The sequence below is a fragment of the Trachemys scripta genome, chromosome 22, assembly GCF_013100865.1.
Source record: "Trachemys scripta elegans isolate TJP31775 chromosome 22, CAS_Tse_1.0, whole genome shotgun sequence".
In the NCBI taxonomy this organism is placed as follows: Eukaryota; Metazoa; Chordata; order Testudines; family Emydidae; genus Trachemys; species Trachemys scripta.
The window spans coordinates 4,590,734-4,615,085 of record NC_048319.1 but is presented as its reverse complement, the minus strand read 5'-3'; the positions used below and the strand labels follow the sequence as shown (position 1 = coordinate 4,615,085).

The following is a 24,352-nucleotide window of genomic DNA, read 5'->3' as shown; positions in this document are numbered from 1 at the left end:
CATGAGGTTATGGGGGGCTGTGCTTTGAGGCAGATGGGGTGTCAGGGGCATGTGGAAGTTTGGGGGGATGTGGGGGGCTGTGCAGGGGGGAACATGCAGTGTCTGGGGGCACATGGGGTTATCCTGGGCTGTGCTATGGGGGAACATGGGCTGTGTAGGGCGCTGTGCTTGGGGTCACAGAGGAGACTCCCGGGGGACGACGAGGGGGGCTGTGCTATGGCGTCCACTGGGGATACAGGGCTGGTCGCGTCACATGGGCTGCGGGCGCCCTTGCGAGGCGGGCCCAGCCAGACGAGGCTCTGTCCCGCGGGGAATGGTGGGTCATGGCAACGCACGAAGCGACCCTCCCCCATCCAAGATGGCGCCGCCGCCTCAGGCGGCCCCTTTGTTCCAGCAGCGGCAGCGGGCGCCGCATTGCTGCGAAGGGCGCGAAACTAGGGCATCACGGCCCCGCCCCCTGCCCGGCCCGGGGTGAGTCTGTGTGCAGGGGAAAGGGGGAGGGCTGCGCCTGGGGAGGCCGTAGCCAATCAATATCTTCCACTCTCTCATCCCACAGGAACGCGACTGCAAACTTTCTCCCCCTCCCATCCAATCAGCACTTTCCTCCACACTCCACCCCACGTGGGGAATACGAAGCGTGCATCACTTCCCTCTCAGCGTCTTATGAATATTAACCAGGCTGCGACCAATCAGGAGGCGAGGCGGTGCTAGAACAGACGCGGAGTTATCTCATCCCGGCGGGTGGCGATTTGCATATTCATGACCAGGGCGGGGCCAGACAAGGGGCTATATAAGCAGCTGCGCCGCCAGCTCCCAGCGTACATCGTGCTGGGACTTTGAAGCGTTGTGCTGCGTTTGCACTCACTGAGGACTGGTAAGGAGCCTGGGGAGAGGCGGGGAAGGGCCTGGGGAGGCAATATTGCCTCAGGCGGAGGCGCGCTCTGCAAGGCGGTGCCCCATAGGAGCAGCTGCTTTCCCTAGAGGGAGAAACGGATAGGGTCGATCTGTCCGCCTTCCGCTCCGTATTCACCCTTGTCAACCGCTGGAGTCCCCAGCAGGGCGAAGCGCACCGCTTGGGCTGTTGTTAGGGGGAAGGGCGAGCAATTAACAACGACGCCCCTTCGGAAACAAAATGGCGCCCGGCCTCGGCCGGCGCAAAATGGCCCCCCATATTAGTAACGCGCATGCGCCGAGTGGGCGGGGCAAGGTGGGAGGCGCTAAGGCTGGGCTGCTTGGCGCAGGATGTGTGCGCGCCTGCCTGAGACAGTGGATCGTTTGCGCATGCGCCTTCCCGGGTGCCGGCAATGCCGTGAAGCTGGCGCGCGCTTCCACAACGCGCATGCGTGCGAGGGACCGCAGTAGGTGTAGGGCATCTTGGTTCCCGCCCTGGCGGCGTGCTCCTGAGCTGCGGGGCGTCGTTAGACCCACACACTCTAGCCACAGCCACTCCAAAGGCAGCCTCAGTCCCGCAGTGGCCCCGTGCGCTGGGCGATGTTACCCCACACTACGGCAGCCGGTTGCTCTCTGGCCTGATGATCGCTATTCAGAGCCTGAACGGGGTGGGAAGGGCTCTGCCTGATAGGGACCCACTGGTGCTTGTTCTCTATGGATGGAGAGTGAGGAAATGGACCATGCAGATGGATCTGGGGGATAGCGCCAGGCCTGCTGTGATACTGTGCATAGGGGAACACACATAGGGGTTCTGGTCTTGGGGGGGGATATTGCTTGGCTGCGGGGATAAATTACATTCTCTGTGGTCTCCTCATTTCTGAAATCTGGCTAGTTTCTTGAAATAAACACTTTGAATCAACTTTGTGTTTACATGGAGGCTGACTATCAAATGGACATCTCTAGGTACAAAGCTGTGGTTCTCTTCTGTGAATTGCACATGGCAGCTTAGTACTAGCAGCTGTGGTATTGATATACAAGAATTATGGTCCTGGTGACACGGTCTAGTGAATTAATCCCTTGGTCCTGTGTGATTCTGATATACTGAAGCAACAAAAATAACTTTTCATGTGGGATTTAACAGTTGATGTAATGTCTTTGTTTACAGAACAAAATGGCATCAGATGAGGGAAAGCTCTTTGTTGGTGGACTGAGTTTTGATACCAATGAACAGTCACTGGAGCAAGTCTTTTCTAAATACGGACAGATATCTGAAGGTAAGAACAAATTAAGTGGTTGTGATGAGTTTTATCTTTTTCTGACAGAGTGGATATGTGCCAATAGTGTCTTTGCTTTTCAGTGGTCGTGGTGAAAGACAGAGAGACCCAGAGGTCAAGAGGCTTTGGGTTTGTTACTTTTGAGAACATAGATGATGCTAAAGATGCAATGATGGCTATGAATGGAAAGGTAAGGAGATCCAGTGTTCCATTTTTTCAGAGACTGTGTACAGAGCTGCAGAATCATGATACTGTGATCTCCGGAGTAGTAATACTCTGTTTTTCTATTAAGCAGAATTAACCATTGGGGGTTTAGAATTAAAATATTTTGGCAACATAATGAAATATTAAAATGAGCAGTTAAAGTAATGTGCAAGTCTACAAATATGAAGGAAACCTAGATAGGCAGACTTGCCCTTTTTCTTATTTCAAGCAATATTTTTATTTTTGAATGCTCTGTAAATATTATTTAATGGTGGTGACTTGATTGTAATTTTGGATATGGGGGCACACCATTATGGACACAAATGACTAAAACAAACTTTTTCCAATTTGTATCTTAAGTTTGGACAGCTTATTTGGCAACTGCTGTTAAGTTTTAAAAGCCTGTAAATACTGGTACAGTTCATTTTTTTTTTTCCCCCTGTTTTGTTTTTAGTCTGTTGATGGGCGTCAGATTAGAGTTGACCAGGCAGGTAAATCATCCGAAAACAGATCTCGTGGATACAGAGGGGGTTCATCAGGTGGCAGAGGCTTTTTCCGTGGAGGCAGAGGTCGGGGGGGCCGTGGCTTCTCTAGAGGTGAGTTAGTGTAACTGGTTTTCAATAACTGACTTGACACTGAGAAATTTTTCAATATGTTAATTGGTCCTTTATTGTGTCCATTCAAGGAGGTGGAGACAGAGGCTATGGAGGAAGCAGATTCGATTCTAGAAGTGGTGGATATAATGGGTCTAGAGACTACTATAGCAGCAGGTAAACACAATGAAAGTAGACTGTAAGAGTTCAGACTGCTGACTGTTGAGGTTTTTGTCACACCAGCCCTGAAATAACTCGGTTAACAACTTGACTGGGACGTAAAGGCTCAGTCACAATAGCACAGCAAAAGCATAATGTGTATTGATCGCAGCATGTTTCATAAAACAAACATTTGTTATTTTTACCAGCAGGAATCAAGGTGGCTATGGTGACAGGTCTTCAGGAGGGTCCTACAGAGACAACTATGACAGTTACGGTAAGTTTTAGTTCAAAAGGGAACGAAGAATACACTGCCTTGGGAGCTCTCTAAATCGATTGACCTGTTGAAGTCTGGAAATACTGTAAGGCTCAGTTGGACCGTATCGCACTCTTTGTTCTTGCCCATAAGAACCAGTCTATTTGCAACCAGGCCTTGGAAATGTTTGCCACTTAACTTCCTAATTTTAATGCATGTGTAGGACTTGCTTGGATCTTAAGGCAAGCAAGTAGTAAATACTCACATACTTGAAGTTCGAGAATTAAGCAAAACTCCAAATGCCCTCTAACAAACTTTAATCAAGGGTGGGGGAAGTTCTCTTAAGCTCTAGTGAACTAGCACTAGCCTCTGAAATAATAGAGGGAGTAAAATGCTGGAACTTGTCTATGCTTCGGTGCCTTTACAATTGTGCCTGCTTCTTGTCCTCAGCTACACACAACGAGTAAAAATCCTTCCTGACTCAAGATCGTCCTTCCAATGGCTGTATTTATAAAGATTTTTGGAGCTTCGCTGAAATCGTTATTGTGTAGTACATCTACTTGTATTTTCACTTTTGTAGTATTATCAGTTCTGATCTTGTCAAACACAGCCTGACAGCTTCTGATATAAGATGGTCTGATTAGACTTTTCTTTAAGAAAGCTCTGTTTCCAAGTGTTTTTAATCTTTTTTGAAAGCACTACGGATTTTATTTTATCCTCTGTGATAAGCCAAGGTGTTTTTTTAAAAGTTGTGAAGTTGGGGCCCTAATTCAGTTTTTTGAGATAGAAAAGGACCTTTAATTCAATGTTCACTGGAAGCTGAACAAGCTGTGGACTTTATATTTTTTTTTAAAGTGCATTACCTTCGTCTCTTGTAACATTCCTTTAGTGTAGCAAGGTAGGCATGCAGCCTGGGTGTAAATTGGAAGGCAAACCACCTTGATATACTTAAAGAGAAACTTGCTTGTATGTTCAACCTGCATAACGGTATTTTTACTGTATGATGTAAATTACCCAGAAATAGACTCTCGCAAACTTACCATAAAAGAGGTTCTTGAAAATGTTTATTTATATTGTCCTTTTTTTACTGGAAGAAATATGCATATTCCATTGATATTGTATTTGAAGTGGTAAAGGATTCTTGTATACAGTTTTCTTTGGCTTTACGAAGCCTATTAAAAGACCGTCTGAAATGAACTCTGCTCTTGACATTTACATTTCATTGCACAACACAGTCCTTGAAGATCTTGTGAACAAACCAAGTAATAAGGAGGACTCTAGAGAAGAGAGCCTAGTGATAGGAGTATTAAAGCAAGCTAGACTTACTGACCATTGGAGAGAATGTAATCTTAACTGGTCTTGACATGTGAATACTGTCAAGATGTTTTCACAAAAATAGTCAAATTATCTAGTGGCAGACGACTAAAAGTATACGCTAGGGAATTGTAATGACTAACTTGTTACATTTAGATCAGCAAAAGTGGAGGGAAAAAACTAGCTGGCCAGTTTAGTCAGAGGACAGTTCAGGATTTTCATAAAATAAGCAGACATTGAAATTTGTAGTCTGAATCAGTCTTTTGAGAACGAGTAGTTACTGGTTTGACACAGTGTTCCAAGGTAGACAAATTGACTTAATTAGCTAGCTTTGTCATTGCCTTACAAGTTCTAAGAATTCTCTGCTAGCGTATGGAAACTGCAGTGTCCTTGGAGAAAAGAAGTGTTGTGCCTCCAACAGAAACCTCTGAGACGAAAGCTGCTTTCTGGGCTAGTTCATATGTGGAAATAGTCCTGTAATTCGAGGTAACTCCTTTTGCTCATGTCCGCATCCTTCCTCTTGTTGAGAGCTCATTTGAAAGTCTAATGTACCTGTGAAATATTCCTCTGACAGTTTTGGTCAACTAATGGAAAAATTTTAAATCTATGCCTATGCAATCTTTGGTTTGTGGCACAACTTCAGTTCCACAGGTCAGAGTTGGGCATACAGTCATGTCTTGCCTAGTAGGTATGGAAGCAAGATGGGAAACAGAATTCCCTGACTTGATTTGTGTTCATCTATTGACTCTTCCTAGACTCATTAAGTCACTTAATTGTAGCTTTCTTTACCATCTTACTTGTTGCCATTAACTTTCTCCCCTAGCCCACACTGTTCCTAAGCAGCCATGTCAAAGTGGTTAACTGTCTCTGCTTAAGGATCAAATGATATATATTGGCTGGTATATCAAAGGCATCAGCCAGCCCTGGAATTTCCCAGACTGTGCTTCTGTGATGTGATAGGGTTCAGCGAATGGCTTGTCAAACCCTTGTATATGATGTGACTTGTGTTTGGGGAGGTGGGTGGCAGTGTAAACACCTTGGTTGGATATGGCTAGTAACACACATTTGCTTTACCAGGTTGAAGAGAAGATGGACATTTGAGCCTGAAACAGCCTTCCTGAGCATTTCATGAAAGCAGTACCAACAATCAACTTTCTAAGCAGGTACCATCTACAGTGCATTTTCTTGTAAGAAATTACTGGAGTTAGAGGAGAGCTCTTTTTGGAGAAATTTGATTTTAGGTTTGGCATATGTACATGTACCAGAATTAACATTTTGCCTTGTGCTAATATCCTGAGAAATAAGTGTGTTGATAACTTGACAAACTCTTGGTCAGTAGTTGCAGTTTTAGATAATTTAATGTACGTATGGATCTGCTATTTGTAGAACTCATTGTCTTGTTTTATTTCAGCAGTGAGCTGCATTGAAGAGGATTGATACAGCTGTTGACTGAGCAATGGAGTTCAAGAGCTTTGAGCAGTGTATAATATCTGATGTAGATCAAGTGAACAATCTGACTTGTAACAGTTATAACTGATAGAATAAATAATTGGACTGGAAAAAGCAATGATTTTTTTAATAAATTATATAAATAAATGCAAGAAAGATGGATGTAGTCAAGGCATGATTTGATAGATTTGGGGTTATTTGATGCATAACCCAATATAATTTAAAGCGTTAGCACTGGAAATCTGTCCCTACTTATGAAGGTCCAGTTGATCAGTAAAGGATTAAAGATCATTGAGTGAGCCCCTGTGTAGGATTCTAAGAGGTTTGTTTAACTTTAGGGAATGAAGGCTGTCTTTCTAAAATACTTTAGGATCTTGCTATTTTAATGGCTGTTGAGCGGGTAATGATTTGGTGGTTTTACCCCTTCATGACCAAGTTCAAAAAAATACAGCCTAAAGTCACTGAAACACCATTGGAAGCTTGTATTTGGGTATTCTACCTATTTTGCATTCACAAATGTTACTATCTTCTGATGACTGAGTTTGAAGGGGCACTATGGTCATTTGAGCAACTACATAAACACTAGTGGTCAGTGGGGGCTCTATGAGCTGAGGGGTGAAAACATTATCTACTATCTGTTCCAAACCTATTAGACTAATAAAACTTGGAATTTTAGAAATCAAATTTACATATTGAAATTTGTCTTCTAGGTTAAGGTTCATGTACATTAGTCTACAGGTATAATTGGTTTGCACCCTCTGCTGAAAAATGTTAAAACAATGCTAGGGAAAAGTGTCAAAATTACACTAAATAGTTTTCTAAAAGCTTTTCTACAAAACCTCCATATTGGGTGGCAAATCGGAGCTCACTATTCTGCAACTAATTTTTTGCCATTTACCAATTCCCACACCAAAAAAAGTTCTACCTAAGTAATGCTATTGCTTCTAGATTTCTCAACTGTAAAAGGAATGTTTCTTTGCAGCTTACCATAAATGGCTGTTTGAGACTTCTCATACTGTTATGAGAAAAACATTCACATTTGGGTTTGATTAAATATTTCTAACTTGAGTTTATGCTCAGAGAGATCTCTCCTAACCCTATTGTGTAAATCATCATTTAGCAGTTGCGCTGCTGAAGGTGACTCGGCTCTAGCAAAACCTTTTCTGCCAATCCTCTATATCCACAATATGAAATTGTCTATTGGGGCAATTGCCTAGTACTGAACTAGCTGCTTTATAGAGTCCTGACTTAATAATGAAACCAGTATGTTGAAGCAATAATGACCCATTAACTTGCATTTAAGTACTGCAGTCAGACAAGCTTTTCAGAGATACTTTAATGTTGGAGAAGACTTTTATTACAATAGTGCTCAGAAGCCTCAGTGACTTTGAAGCCCCCTAGTTTTGGTGCTGTACAAATGCCTAATTTTGTACAAAAGTTTAGAATAGGGACTAATCTAGTTTTTGTACTATTCATGAGTACAACCTAATGCAGTTGTAGTTACTGTTATGAAAACAGACACATACGATGTATAGATAAAAGCTTATTTTACTCAGTGCAATTCCCTTATCTAAATAAAGTTGCAGAAAAACTAGACCAGCTTAAGGGATGACCAAATGCTACAGCTAGGAGAGGAGAAGGGTGAGGAAAAATGGTTTACAACTGTTTAAAATGTATAAATGAAAAGATGCCAGTGGCCACCTTGGCAGTTGCCTTCTACCAGCTTGTCATAGGTGGCATAGAAGTGGGTTTTAATGGCTTCCTAAAGGAGCATTCCAGGAGGACATTCCATGCATAAGAGGTGGCTCCCCCAAAAGCCTGAAGGTTTGTGGGAGAAATAGATAGGATTTGGCTTAACCATTTCTCTCAAAGCTTTTACAAGTGCATCAGTTTTCATACTTGGCATGTACAAGTGCCTTAGAAACATATGTCTACAAGTATCTCAAAATAGGATCAAAAGGAATACATTGGCTACAGCCAGTAATAACCACCTTGAACAAAATATTGAAGATTTTGACTCCAGCCCCTAAAGTCAGCCAACGCAATACCTACCTATCTTTCCTCAAATGTGTTGACTCAACTTCGCATCTTACCAGCTTTGTGCTATTCTATAAAGGTGGGTTTCCTATACATCTTTCCCAAATTCCATGTAATGGCTACCTTATGCACTCATTGGTTTTGTTTCTTTGTACTTGTTTATATAGCAAGGTCAAAATTAAAGCCCTGTGGGGGTAAAAACCATAGCCTTGCTGTCATTTGATCTGCATGCTAAAGTCATTTACTGCTGCTGCATGAACATAACTCCAACTTATTCTCTCCCTTGTAGCTTCATCTTGCTGGTGCTGCCCTGAGAACTTGGGTTCAAGTGTGGTTTCCCTAACTGAAACTTAAGTGAATCCTCCAGTTTGTAGCTTGCTCTGTACATTGTTCCTCATCCTTGAAGAACCTACACTGGTACTTTGACTCTGATTTACCAGTGCCTTGCACCTTGTGCACTTATTTACAGCAGTGCAAAGTGGATGTGAAAAGCTACCTGCTCAGAATTGATAGTTTTCACCCACCTTGCACAGGTGTGAGTGACCGCACAGTGCAGAGCATTGGAGTTGACTGCCCCAACATCTGAAATCTTCAGTCCCATACTTAACCTAACATTGGGCACTCTGATCAGAGACTGTCGTTACACTTTCTAATCTGTAACTGGCTGCCAACCATTTGACAAAAGTTACCTGAAGTAGATTTAATTGCCTTAGTTTCATAGGATCTGACTCATTTAGTCATACTATTTTTTTCAAATATAAGTGGATCCAAACTCCCTTGCTCAGCTTCTAGAACTAAACCAACTTGACGAGACTAGTCCGCCTTTACAATGTGATGTCCCGGAGGCTGGCTTCAGAAACTTTTGCTAAGAAAATTATCCTGTCATTTAGCCACATTGTCTTCGTTTCCCTTCGCTCTTAGCAGTCTGGGCATAAAGCGCATACTTCTGCTTTTGTTCCCCTCTTACTTTTCTTCCACTGTATTAATATAGCCCTGCTAATTAACTTAATTAAGTCAGTTGCCTTGTTTAATCCCTTCTTTTGGTTAAATTATTATTTCCTGCTCTAAGATACTTCTACCATTCAATCAAAGCCTCCTTTCCATCAACTATTGGCTTACCTCATTGTCTCATTTCATGGGTTTCAAGAACTTTGATATCCAATACCTGGCTGTGAATGTTTCCAATACATCCCTCTGTAATTCAGACCTCCCCTAAGTCTCTGCCCTTGCGGCTGTCATCATTGATATGTTACACCAGTGCCTTGTCATGCTTAAAAGTTGTGAACTAGAACTAAAACTGAAAGCAAACAGCTGGAAATAAAGAAATGCAGTTCTACCTATATTGATCTGAAGCAGCCTTATGCTGTGCACTTTCCATACTCTTGAAATATCCCTGAGTTAGAATTTCATTCTGCTATAAGGACTTCAAATGCCTTTGCAGTAGCCAGGGGGACTGATTTTTTTAGGTGTGCTGAGCACCTATCAAATTGGCTTCAGTTGATTCTGGGGTTACTCCACACTGAAAATCGGGCCTTGGGCTCCTTGTTTAACTCATGAAAAACCATGTAGCTCTGTAAGTTTACAGCCGCAAAGTAGGTTTCTGAGACTTGACAAAGGGAGCAGAATGCTGTGTGCAGGTGATAATTGAAGGAAGAGGGTTCCTGAACCTCCCTATGTACACCAGATTTACAAAGGTGCTAACAAGGAAACCCCCTTCCCTGTCTCATATTAATAAACAAAATGCATTTGATCATATCCCAGCCTTTCTTTACATGCTGCCTCATCTATCTCTCTATTATGAGTTTATGGTATGGCCAGTTACTAAACCCCATTGAAGATCAGCCTTTCCAAGAAAGTGTACAAGAGTTTGCAACATGATGGACTAGTGAATAGGTCACTAGACTAGGAGCCAGGAGCTATAGTTTCTATTCTTGAATGTACCACTGATCTGCTGTCTGACCTTGGGGAAGTCACTTTTCTATGTCTGCATCTTGGACAGCTATGAAAACTTACAGGAACAATGAAAGGATTTATGTGTATACACAGCAGGGAAATCCTGAAGTCTACTTATCTTGTACCCCCATCAAACTCATTGACCCCAACGAGAGTTAAATAAAACAAACCTTCAATCAGAATGTTGCCTGATGTATTTAATAATTTCTCCGTTGGTGACAGTGGGTGTTCTGCATGCCCACTGAGCGCAGTGTAGCATATGAACCCTTAATGGTAAATACCCTCTCAGAAGTTAAAATGAAGTAAATGCACACACACAAAGTATGATATGAAAAACCTGACAAGTTCCTGATATGATGAGGCCTTTGTGCCCTAAATTACTCATGCAAATAATTGTAAATGCAAAATTGGAGGCCTGACTAAATTTGATCTAAGGCATTACTGGTTTCACAGATTACAGCGAACGGATTAACGAAATGATTCCCAGAATCAGTTTGGGATGAAATAGAATTGGCTGAACAGACTTAATAGAGAATCCCCTATTCAAAGGACTCAGTGGTTTTGAGATGTGGAACTGTAGTGACACCTAATGGCCAGTGTGAAAAGGAGACTAATAAAAGTGGCAGAAACTTCCCCAGAGAAATCTTGAATTAGGGCATTTTGAAAGAGCACTCTGTAATCTTCAGAAGTTCCACTCTTTTGAAGTGTGTGTCCTTTAAAGGTTTACTATTGACAACACAATGTTACCAACACCAGCCAGCAAAATCTCTTAAAAATTACTGGGGGGAAACACTGCTAAAGTGAAACATTTTTTCATTCAATGGACTTTACTGAGATTTCCAATAAAACAATTAGGGCCAGATTTTCCAAAAGAGCTTGGCACTAAACAGCTCCCCATCATGACAAACCCAGATGTCCAAGACACCTGCATCTTAACCGGCTGAGCAATTTTCAAAATCTAGCACCAATTGCATGTGCTGAGCTATTTGGAAGACCAGTTGGCAGATCCTCAGCTTGTGTAAACTGACATAGCCGCACAATGGAACTATGACAGTTGATGCCATCTAGGGATCTGCCGGTGCCTCACGTAGATTGAAGTGTTGGCTTTTGTGATGTGGTGGCTTGTTCAGCAGAAGCTGAGCGGAGCCTGCCAACCCCTTTAAGCTGTCATTGGTAACAACTTTTAATTAGTCCGGTCCTGGTCAGATTCAGACCAGTGGCCTAGAGAAGTTCCAATGTCATGGGCACACACATGGGAAACCAGAATGTTTATTCCTGGTTAGTAAATATTTACTGGTTCTAAAGAGATAAACGAATCCTCTGAGAGTTCTTTAAGCAGTAGTTGCAGAATTCCAGGGAAATATGGAGAGGTTTTCATATTTGTGTGTTTTAAAATCACACATTACATTCAAAAATATGTGGAGAACATTTGATGTTTAACAAATATTGTAATAATAATGTTGCAAAGCCTTGCTTCTCCACCTGGAGATTGCTAACAGGTCCAAGGGATGTGTACAAACCTTCCCTTTCTTTTTGGCTAGAAGGGAGGGAGGGAATCATGAAACTTTGTGTAACAGGGGGCCACAGTATGGAAAAAGTTTTGAATCATAACGGGAAGGGGAAGATCCAGCTGACAGGAAATCTTCCAATGACAGACGGTCGCCTTTTCTGACCTGCATAATCAGGAATGATTTTTAAAGAGTGAAAATGAGACACGAGGTTAGGCAGAAAGGAGCGTGATTCCAGTCATTGCACCAGGAGGTCAGAGATTGCTCTGCTGAGAATGGTTAAAACATGGGAGTAGAATGTCTCCCTGTCTTGCAAACACTTAGTCATGTGCTTAATTTTAAGCATGTGAGTAATCCCAGTGGTCTGGATGGGGGTCCTAATTAGAGTTGTCAACCCTCCAGGATTGCCCTGAGGTCTCCAGGAATTGTGGCCGGTCTCCCCTGGTCCTTGTTCCTTATCTCAGTGCTCCCCTGTACACTAGAGTCCCTGTGCACCTCGTCTCTGCTTCCTGCTCCCCCTAGGGTTACCTACTTTCTAATGGCACAAAACCGAACATCCCTGCCCTGCCCCTTTCCCAAGGCCCTGCCCCCATTCACTCCATCCCCCCTCCCTCGTCGCTCGCTCTCACTGGGCTGGGGTGCGGAAGGAGGGTGAGGGCTCCAGCTGGGGGTGTGGGCTCTGGGGTGTGGGCTGCGGGAGTTTGGGTGCGGGAAAGGGCCCGGGGCTGGGGCGGAGGATTAGGGTGCAGGGTCCTGGTGGCGCTTACCGCAGCTCCCAGGAAGTGGCTGTCAAGTCCCTGCAGCCCCTAGGCCTTATTGGAAAGCTCTGAGAGACGGGCAGGCACAAGCCCGTCTGCTTCTAAAGACCCCTCCCCCAGCCTTGCAGGAGGGACCACTGGACCTGGGATCCAAATGAGTTCAGGTGACAACTAAGAAATAACAGAATCAGGAGTGAAGGTCAAAGGTGCAAAACTAGGGATCCAGAGGGGGACACCGAGCAGAGAACCCTGGACAGCGCCCACTGTTCCTCAAAGGTGTCTAGGGAGCCAGCAGACGCCACCCAGAGGAACTCTGCCCAGATACATGAGACCAGGGAGGAGCGGCAATAGGCCCCACAGTCGCAGAGCACCCCCTCGTCTTGCATCCTCCTCCCGGCGTTGAAGATGGTCACTTTAGCCAGGGCCAGGAGGAGGTTGATGAGGAGATCTTGCGACTTCGTGGGGCCACGGTCAGGGTGTGCAAATATAAACAGGTGTGGGGAAAAGCGCAGACAGAACCTCAACAGGAGGTTCTGGAGGAGCCAGAAGAAGGTCTACAACCTGGCGCATTCGAGCTAAGCGTGCGCCAGTTTCTCCCTAATGGCTCAAAAGGGGCAGGCGTCAGGGATGGGGTGAACAATGCCAGGTACAATGCCCATGCTCATGGATCCATGAAGGAGCTGCCAACTGATATCCCTGGTGGGCCATGGGACCAGGGTGGAATAGAGGCTGGCCCACCAGGGTTCCTCACCTCCACAGGTGATAAATAGTCCTGCCATTTGGTATCAGGGTGGGACACGAGGTGAGGAAGTAAAACGTGTGGAGCATGAGCGTGTAGAGGTGTTTACTTGGCGCGGTTCGGAAGCGAACTGGCTGCAGGGCATGCAGCTGGCTCGGATTGTGGAAGGGAGGGGGCCAGGAGGGCTCACGGGACAGGGACCCGATGAAAAGGTTCAGAGGGTGAGGGGTGGGCGGGGAGTACCCTTTCGCAGTACCCACTCAAGGAAAACCTGAGAGGAGGGCAACAAGGCTGCCCCCACCTCCTGAAGTACATGCTGGGGGGGGAGGGGTCAGAAGGGTGGAGAGCCTCATGCGCCGACCGCGTGTTCAGGGGTCCCCCCTGTCGTACTCCAGGAGGACTCTGATTCTGGTGGTTTCTGCCAGGACAACCACCGGCGCACCAAGGAGAACTCCACCACCTGCCCACAAAGGTGGGGGTTGTGTAGCAGGGGGTTCTGCGTGGAAGTCTGCCCCTTCTGTTGCCACAACACACCTGGTCGCTGAGAACTGCTTCCAGGTCTGGAGGAGGTCCTGGTAGAAGACCGGCAGCTCGGAGAGGTCTTGTGGAAGACCTCTCGGGTGGAGAAAAAAGAGCTGCCTGGCGCATTGGAGCCCTTGAAGGTGGTGGAGGAAGGCATGTACCAAAGTGCTCCACGCCGGACTACCTGTAGCATAAAGGAGTCTCTGGAGGAGGAAGACATGGATCTGGCTGCGGAGGCAGACCAAGCCCTGTCCTCCCTCCTCCAGGGGAAGACTCAGGACCCCTGCAGAGACCCAGTGCAGTCCTGGCCAGAAGAACTCCAGAGCTACCCTCTGGAGCCAGGCAGGGAGCCCTGGGGCCGGGCTCAGGGTGTTGAGCTGGTGCCAGAGCATGGACAGAACTAACTGGTTCAGCACCAGTGCCCTCCCCCACAGGGAGAGGCACCGGAGGAGCCCTGTCGATCTCCACAGCCGCTGACCTACCCTGGTCTCCAAATCCTGCCAGTTCTCCGGTGGAGAAGGATGTGTGGCGGAAAGGTAAACGCCGAGATAGAGCAGTGGACCTGTGCTCCACTGAATGGCTTGAAGCGCGGGTGGGAGGGAGCTCGTCTGTTACCCATCCCCGACCATCAGGCCAGAGGTCTTGACGCAGTTGATCTGGGCGCAGGAGGCCGCCAAGTAGATTGCCTGGCAGGCCTCCACCCGCATCAGATCGCCCGGGTCCTGGACCATGAGGAGTACATCATCGACATACACCGACAGGACCAGCTGCAACTCTGGCTCACGGAGCACCAACCCCATCAACCTCCGATGGAGGAGACAGAGGAAGGGCTCAACTGCCAGATTATACAGCTGGCCTGACAGTGGACACCCCTGACGCACCCTGCCCGAAGCTGAGCGGCTCCGTCAGGGTCCTGTTGAGCCTGGCCAAACACTCCGCGGAGGTGTATAGCACCTGGAGAAAACCCACAAATTGGGGCCCCAAGCCGAACGCCTGCAAAGTGCCCAGGAGATACCCGTGGTCCATTCTTTCAAATGCCCTGCAGCCCCTAGGCGTATGGGCGGCCAGGGAGGCTCTGTGCGCTGCCCTTGCTCCAAGTGCCAGCTCCACAGCTCCCATTGGCCAGGAACCGCGACCAATGGAGGCTGTGGGATCTGGCGGCAGCTTCTGGGAGTCGTGCGGAGCTAGCCCCAGCCCCGGCCCCCCGCTGCGCCACCCAGCGGAGCCGCTAGGGTCCCTTCTCGACTGGGCGTTTCAGTAAAAAACCAGACGCTTGGCAACCCTACTGCTCCCCCATGGCCCCATACCCCTCTGCACCCTGGAGTCCCTTTGCACCTCCCTTCTGCTTCCTGATACTCCCTGCTCCCCCTTTGGCTCCATACCCTTCTCCCCTCTGCACCCTGGAGTCCCTTTGCACCTCCTTTCTGCTTCCTGATACTCCCTGCTCCCCCTTTGGCTCCATACCCTTCTCCCCTCTGCACCCTGGAGTCCCTTTGCACCTCCTTTCTGCTTCCTGATACTCCCTGTTCCCCCTTTGGCTCCATACCCTTCTCCCCTCTGCACCCTGTTTCCCCCTGTTCCCCTCTGCATCTTGGAATCCCACTGCTCCGACACCCCTACCCTACTCTGTACCCTACCCGGAACCCAGCGTTCCCGGAACCCCGTGTGCGGGCTCCTTGGTCCCCGGCCGGACCCCAGCCAGCGCTGCGCCTGACCGGGCCATTTCCGGTGGGTTGGCCTCGTTCTGAGTCTGAAGTGCGCGTGTCCCGGTAGTTGCCGTGCGCCCGCCATGGTCCCGCGGGAGCTCGGTTGTTTCCTCCTCCTGCTCTGCCTGCTCGGCGCCTGCGCGGTGTCCAGCTCCCCCGGGCCGGCGGGGACCTCGCCGCCCCCGGGCACCGCCGCCAACGGGACGGGGCCGGCCGGGAACCACAGCGACAGCGGGATCCGAGGCCTGGACCTGCTGGGCGGGCGGTTCCCCGCGGTGCAACGGGGCTTCTACGTGCTCACCGGCCTCTGCGCGCTGGCCGCGCTCTACTTCCTGGTGCGGGCGCTGCGGTGAGTGGGGCGCGCACCCGGGGGGCGGGGCTGGCGGGGGGCTGGGGCGCACCCGGGGGGCGGGGCTGGGGCGGTTCCGGGGGGCGGGGCTGGCGGGGAGCTGGGGCGAACCCGGGGGCCGGGGGGTTGGGGCGCACCCGGGGGGCGGGGCTGGGCTGGGCGCGGGGCGGCCCCGGGGGGGCAGACATGGAGCTCCCCATATTAGGGACCCATCCCAATGGAAGGAAACTAGTCATGAGACCTTCTCTTCTTTTCCCCCTATATTCCAAGGGACCGTCTATGGGGTCCCCTAGACCCCCCTCCCCTGGAGCACCTCCTTCACCCCATGGAGTGTCTTTGGGGGGATATGAACAGGGGTGGGGTCCTTATCGCTATCTCCCCAGGAGGTAGGCTTGGGAACCTCGGTGGCTCCTCTCCCCACCCCATGTTCCTGGGAAACAGACTTGGGAACATCCTAGACTCACTTTTCCCTGAAATAAACACACACACACCCCCATAGGAAGGCTTCTGGGAGAGCCGTAGCTCTCCCATGCATATGTCATCCTTTGTGGATTTTCTGTTTTCCCTTTGGACGCTTTAGTCAGGGTGAGGAAATGCTGGAGCCTTTTGCAATCCCTAGAAAGATTACGCCATGCCCTTAAACATGCCTACATTCTTCTGTTTCTCTTGGGAACTCTGACATCTTTCTCCTGTTGCTTAAGACATCCCGTAATTCATGAGAAAGCGGCTTCTCCAAAACCCCACTGTCTTCTGATGAGTGTGGGCTCAGTGAAGGTAGCTCTGTATTTCTGCTGTAAAAGCTGAGAGGAGTCTGGGGAAAATGTCCCCTGAGACTCTGCCATCCCCTTCTCTGGAGATATTCTTTAGCCCCACACTGGTGTACAGGGACAGAGTGGTTGTCCTTTGTGCCTCAGGCCCTGAGGTGAGAGACGGAGTCCAGCATTCCACCCGGTTATCCCAACGAGTTGTAACATTTTTATCCTCATACAGTTGCCTCTCTGAAGCAGGTGAAATCCTTTCCTGTTTTAGGGCTTATCCACACAGGAAAGTTTTACCAGTCTAACTGCCTATATGGACATTCTTATCCTGGAATGAGAGTGGCTTTTTTTGGTTTAGCTTAAGCCCCTTTTGGATGGCTGCCTGTATTAGAAGAGATCTGCTGATATAGCTCTGCTGATATAGCTTTGTTAGCAAGCCCTACTGATGTAGACACAGCATATACCCATAAAAGCACATTTTTCTGTTATGATTGTCTACGCTATGGCTTTTACTGGTATAGAAATGTCATAAAAAAATCACACCCCTAACTGGCATTACTGTGCCAGCAAAAGTCCTACGCGTAGACCTGGCCAAAGTGACATGGACACTGAATTGAAAAAAAGGCACTCTGAATCCAGAATAAGAGTACATGCAAGGGAGTTACACTAGTATAACTATTTTGGTCAAAATTCACTCCTTAGAAAGCACCAAAGAAATTTTCCGATACAATCTTTCTGACTAATATCCCCCATTGGCAGTAGTATGCAGACTTAGGGGTGATATTTTTGAGCTACTCTACAGGTGATGACCACTGAAGCCAAACTATGTGCTATCCAGCAGCAAACCTGAGAGTATGTAATAGTCCACAGACAAAACATCCCAATCCCCTATTTTTGTTCACTTTGCCCTTTCTGCTAAGCAGGCCTCTCCTGTCCTTATGAGCTCATGCCATTGTATGCAAAAGGGAGCATACATCAGGGTCTGTGAATGAAATTTCTAGATCAGAAGAACCTGTGAATGAGCTCAAAACTGATTTCAGGTTGAAGAAACCTCAGCGGAAGAAATATGGTCTCCTTTCAAACTATGATGAAAATATGGAGTTGGGTTCTCTCGACAGCGATGAAGACACAGTGTTTGAAACAAGAAATCTGAGACGGTAGGTGGATGTTTACAAATGGCTAAATATCTCTTTCAAAAGATGCTTGAAGCTTGGGCACAGATCCTGTAATTGGATCCACACAGGTGAAACTCTGTGCAGGTGGCAAGGGTCCAACTGTGTGGATCCGGTTGCAGTGTCAGGCCGTTGGGTTCCATTAATGCTAACAGTCTCGAGAACAACCTTGCATAGATGGCCTTGCTTGGGATACTAAAGGGCCTTTATACATGTGAATTTATTAGAGACATGGATTAAAAATTAGCTTTTACAAAACCTGAGATCAATAGAAATATTTATTTGTTTAATTTGGGGAGGGGAGGGGGATGCTTTTTTGTAACAAGGTTTCTCCTATTGTTTGCCTCGGCTTTGTAGCATGGTGCTAGTGCATGAAAACCAGCAAGTGAAACTGAATAGAAGCATACTAACACCTTCCCTAAATGAAAATGTCTAGGTTATTTTCTTCCTGGGACTGAGTGAAACACAAATAGTAAACAGATTTCAAATCCTTTGTTTTAAGAATCTACTAAAGGCTTTTTATAAGATAAGACTCTTTCAAATTATTTTTGATGTGATAATTCCCTTTATTCTGCATCTCATAGTTATTCTAATTCTGCCTCCTTCCACTCTGCAAAACTGAATTGTCTCTTCTGTAATAATTTTTATTATGGTTATTTCTGCAATGGACACAGTGCAGTACAGTAGGTGATCTGTGTCAAATAGTTATGTTGCTCTCCTAGAGAGGTTGCAGTTCAGAACAAACACAACGACCCAGGGTCACTTAGAACGGAATTTATCATAGAACGGTCCTTTATAAAGAAGGAAAAGGGAAGGAGTTTGGTGCGCACATCTCTCAGATTCAGTTCCAAGCATGTGGAACACAGTGAAAGACACACAGAGTAAAGGAGATGAAGGGACTGATCACCCGGAAGTTTGGGCAGTATTTAAGAAGTGTCTGGAGTGCAGGTGTTGTTTCCTGTACAAGAATATGTAAGAGAGCAAAGAGTGCTGCATGTTCTCTGTCTCTGGTTTAACGTTATAGCTCCTGAAAGTGGGAGATTGAGAACAGTGGCTAGAGGCAGGCATATTGTGGGTGGATTGCGTGTGAGCTTCTCCCTGCACAGCTCTGGCATTGCATGTCCTAAAATCATCTTCCCTACCCTCCTGGCGTCTCTGCATTGTTTTCCAATCGCCTTCCATATCAAGGAATCTGCTGTTCATTTTGGCTCCTACCTTCCTGTTCTGAGAACCCAGCAATCTTTTTGCTGCATCTAAATTAAACATTTCAGACTCCTTTGCATTTAATCAGCTAATGTCTGTAAAGCACTTTGAAGTTAAGTGTTATTCTGGTACTTGGAATTTTGCCGGGTAGAAGAATATGGCTGACTGAACACCTAATAAAGCAAACTTGGCTTTTAACACTGAACTCAGCTCTGTACAATTCTACATTTGGAGGCACATGAGCGCCTCTATCTTTGTTCAGATATCGCTTTCCCTTTGTTATGTTTTCTTCTGATCCCATACAGGGTAGTAATAATAATACCTAGCTTTTTATCAGTAGCTCTAAGCACTTTACAAGGAAAGCCAGTATCATCCCCATTTTACAGATGGGGAAATAAGGACACAGAGGTGAAGTGACTTTCCTAGCAGAGCAGGGAATAAGCTAGGTCTCCTGAGTTTCACGCTCCCTCCTTACGGACTGGAAGCAGTTAGTAGTCAGCCCAAACACACACTTCCTTCAGAGAGTCAGAAACGTGTACAGTATATTTGCTTCCCCTAGAGATTCTAAAAGCTTTCTCAGTCTTATGTGGAAGAACCAATGGTGTCCTAATTCATAGCTGTCTTTATCCCATTAGGACACATGTTAATTTTAGTGCATACTTTTCTGCAGTGAAGTCTTGATAAGTGGGTTTGATTCCTTCAAAGTATTTTCAAAGAGGAGGAGAATCACATGCCCATGCCCCTCCTTCATCTCCCCCTCACTCCATCTCCCCCCCTCCCCCCCAGCTATTTCAAGGCATGCTAAAGATCTGTCAAACCGTAAACGCTCATTCTGGTGCTTGGATGTCTTCTATTTTCCAGGTGATGTGGGACCAATGGCTCCAACTGCACAGACTGACCGAGAAGGTGCAAGTTCACCAGCAGAATCGCCTCACCAGTTCTTGGGTTTATTTTTTCTAACCGCTTAAGATGACTGCTAGTTAACAGCACACAATTTTACAGGTGTGTGGGGGAGGGATCTAAACCTGTTTCCCTTATGAAGGAGAAGGCGGAGTGATGAAATGACAAGTCCTACTGCACTAGGTGGGATCGCTCACGCAGGAAGCTTTGTAACTCTCTTGATAATGAAAATGAGACTATCTAAGGCGGGCTTTCGGTTTCTAACATTCCTAGTGATGGACAGAAGTATTGCAGCCATGTCAGTCTGCCTACGAAATCTAGTCAATATCCTGTATATGTTTATATCCCACTCTCTAGCAATTACTGCAATGAAACTGAAGTGGTATCAGGCAGTTGGATTCTCTTGTAGCCCACACAATGCTCTTGCAGTGTTGATCTAGGATCACTTTTTACTAATTGCCTTTATAACGGACTCCACATAAGCGAGATCAGTCTCTGAGGTCTGGAGCTATCCTTTGCGTTAGGTAATGGATCTGTACTGTATTACGTTAGTTCAGCCCGCTGGAGAACGGCTGTGGGGTGGAGGGAGCGGGTTGAGTGCATCAGTATTCTTGCAGTTGCTATTAGTGCTAATGCCGCAACCCAAAGATGGACGTGACACAGTGACAATACAAGTCATTGCCTGACTTAGAGAATGAAGAAATGTGTTTACAGCTAAGAGAGCTCACTGAGGCAGGAGGAGAGGCTGAAGTCGTAATAACTTGTTTGGCTAGACTGTGGGATCAACGCATGTTCAGATTCTACTCTCTTGTATAGTTGCAAACCAAAGTACCTGCAAAAGATCCCTTCACCGCAGAGCTGTTTAATATCTACCAAGCTATTAGATTCAGAACAGATGGCATTGCTGTCCAAGGTCGCCAGGCGTAGAAAGTCGGAAGTGCTTGTCCCCAGTGCAACGCATCCAAGAACAAATGTTGGCTGGAAAAAGCGGAATAACCTTGAAGAGGAGTTGAAGCGGGATCCCTATCGACTGCAAATCTTAAGCTGAGGAAGTGCTGGTTCAAAAATAACTCTTCTTGTGTGGGGGGAGCAGTTTCAGTTCATGCATTAGTGCTCTGGGCTGTGCCATGGAATAAGCCCAGTGAGCCGCAGAAAAGTCCCGGTGTAGCCTGGTTGTGTTGATGGTCAGTGAACCGTGGTGTAGGGGCCATATGTGAATGTACTAGGAGTGTGCAGCAAATATCTCCTTCCCTGCACCCTCATCAGGTACAGATCCCACTTGTATTCTGGTGGAAACTGTGCTAGCAACAATCCTGATTAAAGCACACTTCTTGCAAGCATGTGGCTTCAGCCACAGTGCAGATGCAGGGTGCAGTTTATTTGCAAATTAAGGGCCATACAGCTCTGCAGTCCTGAAGATCCCCCCCTCTCCTCGGGGGCGGAGGGGGGGAGCCATTGCTACAAGAATCCCAGCACAGTAACCCTGTAAGCTAGAAAATCCCCTACTGGAGAGGTGCAGCTTTAAGGCTGCAGGACTGTGTTGTTCTCGATGCAGATTGGACACTACGTGAAGCGGCTTTGGGAGGGAAATATGGGATAGCAGCTCCTTTCTCTCGGAAATGAATTCGGTCTTGTTAACGAGGGAGAAACTGACCTGTTACAAAAAGAGCGGGAAGGAGAGTGATAAAAATTGACAATGCTTAAATGCGTTTGCTACCAGCCAGGCAGTAGAAGTGATTTCTGGGAGTTGAGCTGTCCCGAGCTTTGAAGTCCTGAACCAAACCAGTGTAGAGAGCATCATGTCCCTTGGAGTCATCTACGCAACAGGCAGTATTTCTTGATACCAAGGTGTCCTGATTAGAAGTGTTGATTTCCTCTACCACCCCAGATACCTTAGCTCTTAGCTGTAGGCTCCCCAGCCTGCTGAAAGAGGTGCGTCCTTGTTTAAGATTGAAAAACAAAATATTTTTGAAAGGACGACTTCCGTATGATCAAACAGCACCTTGATAGTCACGGATTTCATCTCATTTGTGTCTGTTAATGTCCATTTTAGTACCTTTGTGTTTAACTGATGGAGAGATAACTCTGCTTTCCGTGTTACGTGAGCACAGCTGTAATGGCTGAGTTTGGCCACTGCTGCCCTTGGGTGATGCAGAAAGTTAGCTTGTTTTGATTCATTAGAATGGTGTTGCCTTCATCCCTTCTAGGGTGGTACTCCATAAACACACTTGGTAACGCTTGCCTTAACCCTCCAGCTCCCATCACACCTCTTTTCCTGTAAAGCATCATTCACAAGTCACTTAAGTCAGACGCTGCATCGCGGTCCAGTTAATTAACTGTTTGGCTCAGCTCTTTGACTGTAATGTTCATCGGCCTTGCATTAGCCGAGGCAAGTTATTTTTTCATCCCTTAAATTCTGCTTCTCTGTTGGACAGAGTGAGTTTGCAATCTTTGATTTTCTTGGGTCTGTTGGAATGAATGGTTCTAAGACAGTATTGATTTTAATGTGTTAACGGTTTAATAATTCTGGTGAAAGAAAATGGGACCTATTTTATTTTTGTATATATATATATTTTCAATTATTCAGGTACAAACTAGGGGCCTATTATGAAAATGTTCTAAGTGGAGTTTGATGTCCCCTTAGTAGTAATTAAAAATCTAGGTGGGGATAGTACTGTAGCATGTAATCTGTGAGATGCCAATTCTGCTGGTATTAAGTAGGTGGAGTAGGTGCCTAAATTTACCCCACTGCAGAGGGCTGGCATGATGCCTATGCCCCACTTGAAACCCTCAAAATAAGTTGTGCAAGGGTGAATTTTGCCCCCTGGAGAATAGAAGCAATATTTCTGTGGGTGTAAAGGGGACGCTTGCTAGCTAGGAAAAGTCTCAAAAGTCTCTTTTTGATTTGAGTCTGTTCTGACTGGAGACAGATCTGACCTCTAGCTGATTCCATATTAAAAGCTGACCTGTGGAGGCTATTTTTCCACTTAAGGATGGGTAATGCACCTTAAATTCTGTGTCTTGGAGTTAGTACATCAGTCTGGCTTTGCACATCACAAGCCAAGATTTTTCTCCTCACATTCCTGCTCTTGGGCTTTTGATTGCTCTAAATTATTGTTCACATACCTTGCGGGAGGAAGTAAAATTGATGACGACAAAAATGTAAGACTCCTTTCAGTGCAGATCTATTGCTCCATGTGGCCTTGTGCCTCCCCCAGCCTACCCGTAAGAAGCACGGGAGAGTCAGCACTGCGGCGAGAGCCGCTTCTGAGAGCGGTGGAAACGGCTTGGCCATGGACAGTTGGAGCGAGGCCAGCACTGCCCTGGTAGGGCTATTGCTAATAATGGTGGCTTTTAAATCCTGGCTTTTATTTTCCCCAAAGAGAGGCGCTCACGCTGGGAGGCGCCTTCAACGGTTATGTGAATGATTTTTTTTTTTTTTTTTAAAGCATGTTTTCGGTTCCGGGTGGACACCCTGGTAGATTACTGTGCAGTATGCCTCAGGCAAAGCTTTCGCGGCCCTCCTAGAGTGCCACTGGTAACACCTCCTCTTCTGAAAAACGGATCTGGTGTGTGCCCTACTTCCTGTTCTGGGTGTGAATGTGAGCGGCCACTCGCTCTGGCTGCTGCTTCTTGCCATTGGTCTGCCCAGTCTGCTCCCTCCAGACCCTAGAGCTTCAGATGCTGACTTGGTTGTTGACAGAGGGCCTGATTCTCCGGACACCGAGCACTATGGAAGTCGATGTGAGTTGAGGATGATCAGAACCAAGATTGTGTGATCCTCCATAATGTTCACGCAGACATGGACCAGCGTATGCTCCAGCTAACCACTGTAGAGTCTGCTTGAAACTGTTAGGGTTGTTTAAGCCAAAGGCTAATTAACAAAGTTTACATAATTTTCTCTAATCTGTTTGGGGGTTTGTATCGAGTTATCCAGTACTGGTATCGAACTACTCACCGCTGAACTAATAGGCAAATTGTCTGGGGCTTCTGCTGCGGTTAATGAGATTGATTCAAAGTGATACTGGGCTGGAGTGCACTGCTGTTAATGCTGTACTCCTGTTTTATTTCATTTGCACATGACTTGAATGTGATCTGTAGCATTGAAGTGCTGAGAGATGGACCTGTGGTCTGAACAGATTGCTAGGCAGTCAATAAAAAAGCACTCTAGTGCATAGTGTTTTCCCTCCCCCTTGGATTGTGTTTATTTTTAAACAGCAGCCAATCCTGTATTGATCGTTCATTTTCCTTTTGGTCACCACTTTTCTCCACCCCTCGTATCGTCAAACAAATAAAATAAAACATTCCATTTCAACAGATTCCTCCTTTGTAGTGACGGTGACTGTGACCGTGGTTATTCTGAAAGACTGCCCAGTACATCGGGCCCAGTGCTGGGCTGATCCACCAGGGGCTCTGTTCTCAAACTCTCTCTCTCTCTCTCTCTCTGCTTGACTACTCTAAGGCTAAAAGATGTCTTGCAAGCGAGACGGCCTAGGGATGTTGGTGTAAGAGTGAGTGACGTGTTAAAGCAGGGGAGAGCACTGCTGTTTTGTCTAGCTACTAGCTGTCATCTCTATAGGATGACATGACACCTCCAATCACACATG

General features: G+C 46.6%; 2 protein-coding genes across 8 annotated transcripts; both read left to right on the top strand.

Annotated features, from left to right (window-relative positions):
• Nucleotides 1-726: 726 nt before the first annotated feature.
• Nucleotides 727-6,300, top strand: CIRBP (cold inducible RNA binding protein). Of its 6 annotated transcripts, none has more exons than XM_034755164.1 (8): nucleotides 727-874; nucleotides 2,057-2,165; nucleotides 2,249-2,355; nucleotides 2,824-2,965; nucleotides 3,055-3,139; nucleotides 3,334-3,398; nucleotides 5,769-5,854; nucleotides 6,103-6,300. In XM_034755164.1, the coding sequence occupies exons 2-7, from the start codon at nucleotides 2,063-2,065 to the stop codon at nucleotides 5,771-5,773; spliced, it is 507 nt and encodes a 168-aa protein (XP_034611055.1). In that variant the 5' UTR covers nucleotides 727-874; nucleotides 2,057-2,062; the 3' UTR covers nucleotides 5,774-5,854; nucleotides 6,103-6,300. The 6 variants fall into 6 exon arrangements, with proteins under 6 accessions (XP_034611055.1, XP_034611053.1, XP_034611052.1 ...); XM_034755162.1 differs by having other exon boundaries at nucleotides 3,331-3,398; nucleotides 6,106-6,300; XM_034755161.1 differs by having other exon boundaries at nucleotides 3,331-3,398.
• A 9,075-nt stretch (nucleotides 6,301-15,375) lies between these two features.
• Nucleotides 15,376-24,060, top strand: FAM174C (family with sequence similarity 174 member C). 2 transcript variants are annotated; one of them, XM_034755285.1, is made up of 3 exons: nucleotides 15,376-15,712; nucleotides 17,511-17,627; nucleotides 23,195-24,060. In XM_034755285.1, the coding sequence occupies exons 1-3, from the start codon at nucleotides 15,447-15,449 to the stop codon at nucleotides 23,271-23,273; spliced, it is 462 nt and encodes a 153-aa protein (XP_034611176.1). In that variant the 5' UTR covers nucleotides 15,376-15,446; the 3' UTR covers nucleotides 23,274-24,060. The 2 variants fall into 2 exon arrangements, with proteins under 2 accessions (XP_034611176.1, XP_034611177.1); XM_034755286.1 differs by lacking the exon at nucleotides 23,195-24,060 and adding an exon at nucleotides 19,707-23,188.
• The last annotated feature ends 292 nt before the right edge of the window (nucleotides 24,061-24,352 follow it).

What these genes read in the sequence shown, in the direction of transcription:
- FAM174C (XM_034755285.1), top strand. Translation starts at nt 15,447, where the DNA reads ATGGTCCCGCGGGAGCTCGGTTGTTTCCTCCTCCTGCTCTGCCTGCTC. An exon ending in TTCCTGGTGCGGGCGCTGCG is followed by an intron (nt 15,713 to 17,510) that starts GTGAGTGGGGCG and finishes AACTGATTTCAG; the next exon opens with GTTGAAGAAACCTCAGCGGA. An exon ending in GAAACAAGAAATCTGAGACG is followed by an intron (nt 17,628 to 23,194) that starts GTAGGTGGATGT and finishes TTTTTTTTAAAG; the next exon opens with CATGTTTTCGGTTCCGGGTG.
- CIRBP (XM_034755159.1), top strand. Translation starts at nt 2,063, where the DNA reads ATGGCATCAGATGAGGGAAAGCTCTTTGTTGGTGGACTGAGTTTTGAT. An exon ending in TGATGGCTATGAATGGAAAG is followed by an intron (nt 2,356 to 2,823) that starts GTAAGGAGATCC and finishes TTTTGTTTTTAG; the next exon opens with TCTGTTGATGGGCGTCAGAT. An exon ending in AGAGACTACTATAGCAGCAG is followed by an intron (nt 3,140 to 3,330) that starts GTAAACACAATG and finishes TATTTTTACCAG; the next exon opens with CAGGAATCAAGGTGGCTATG.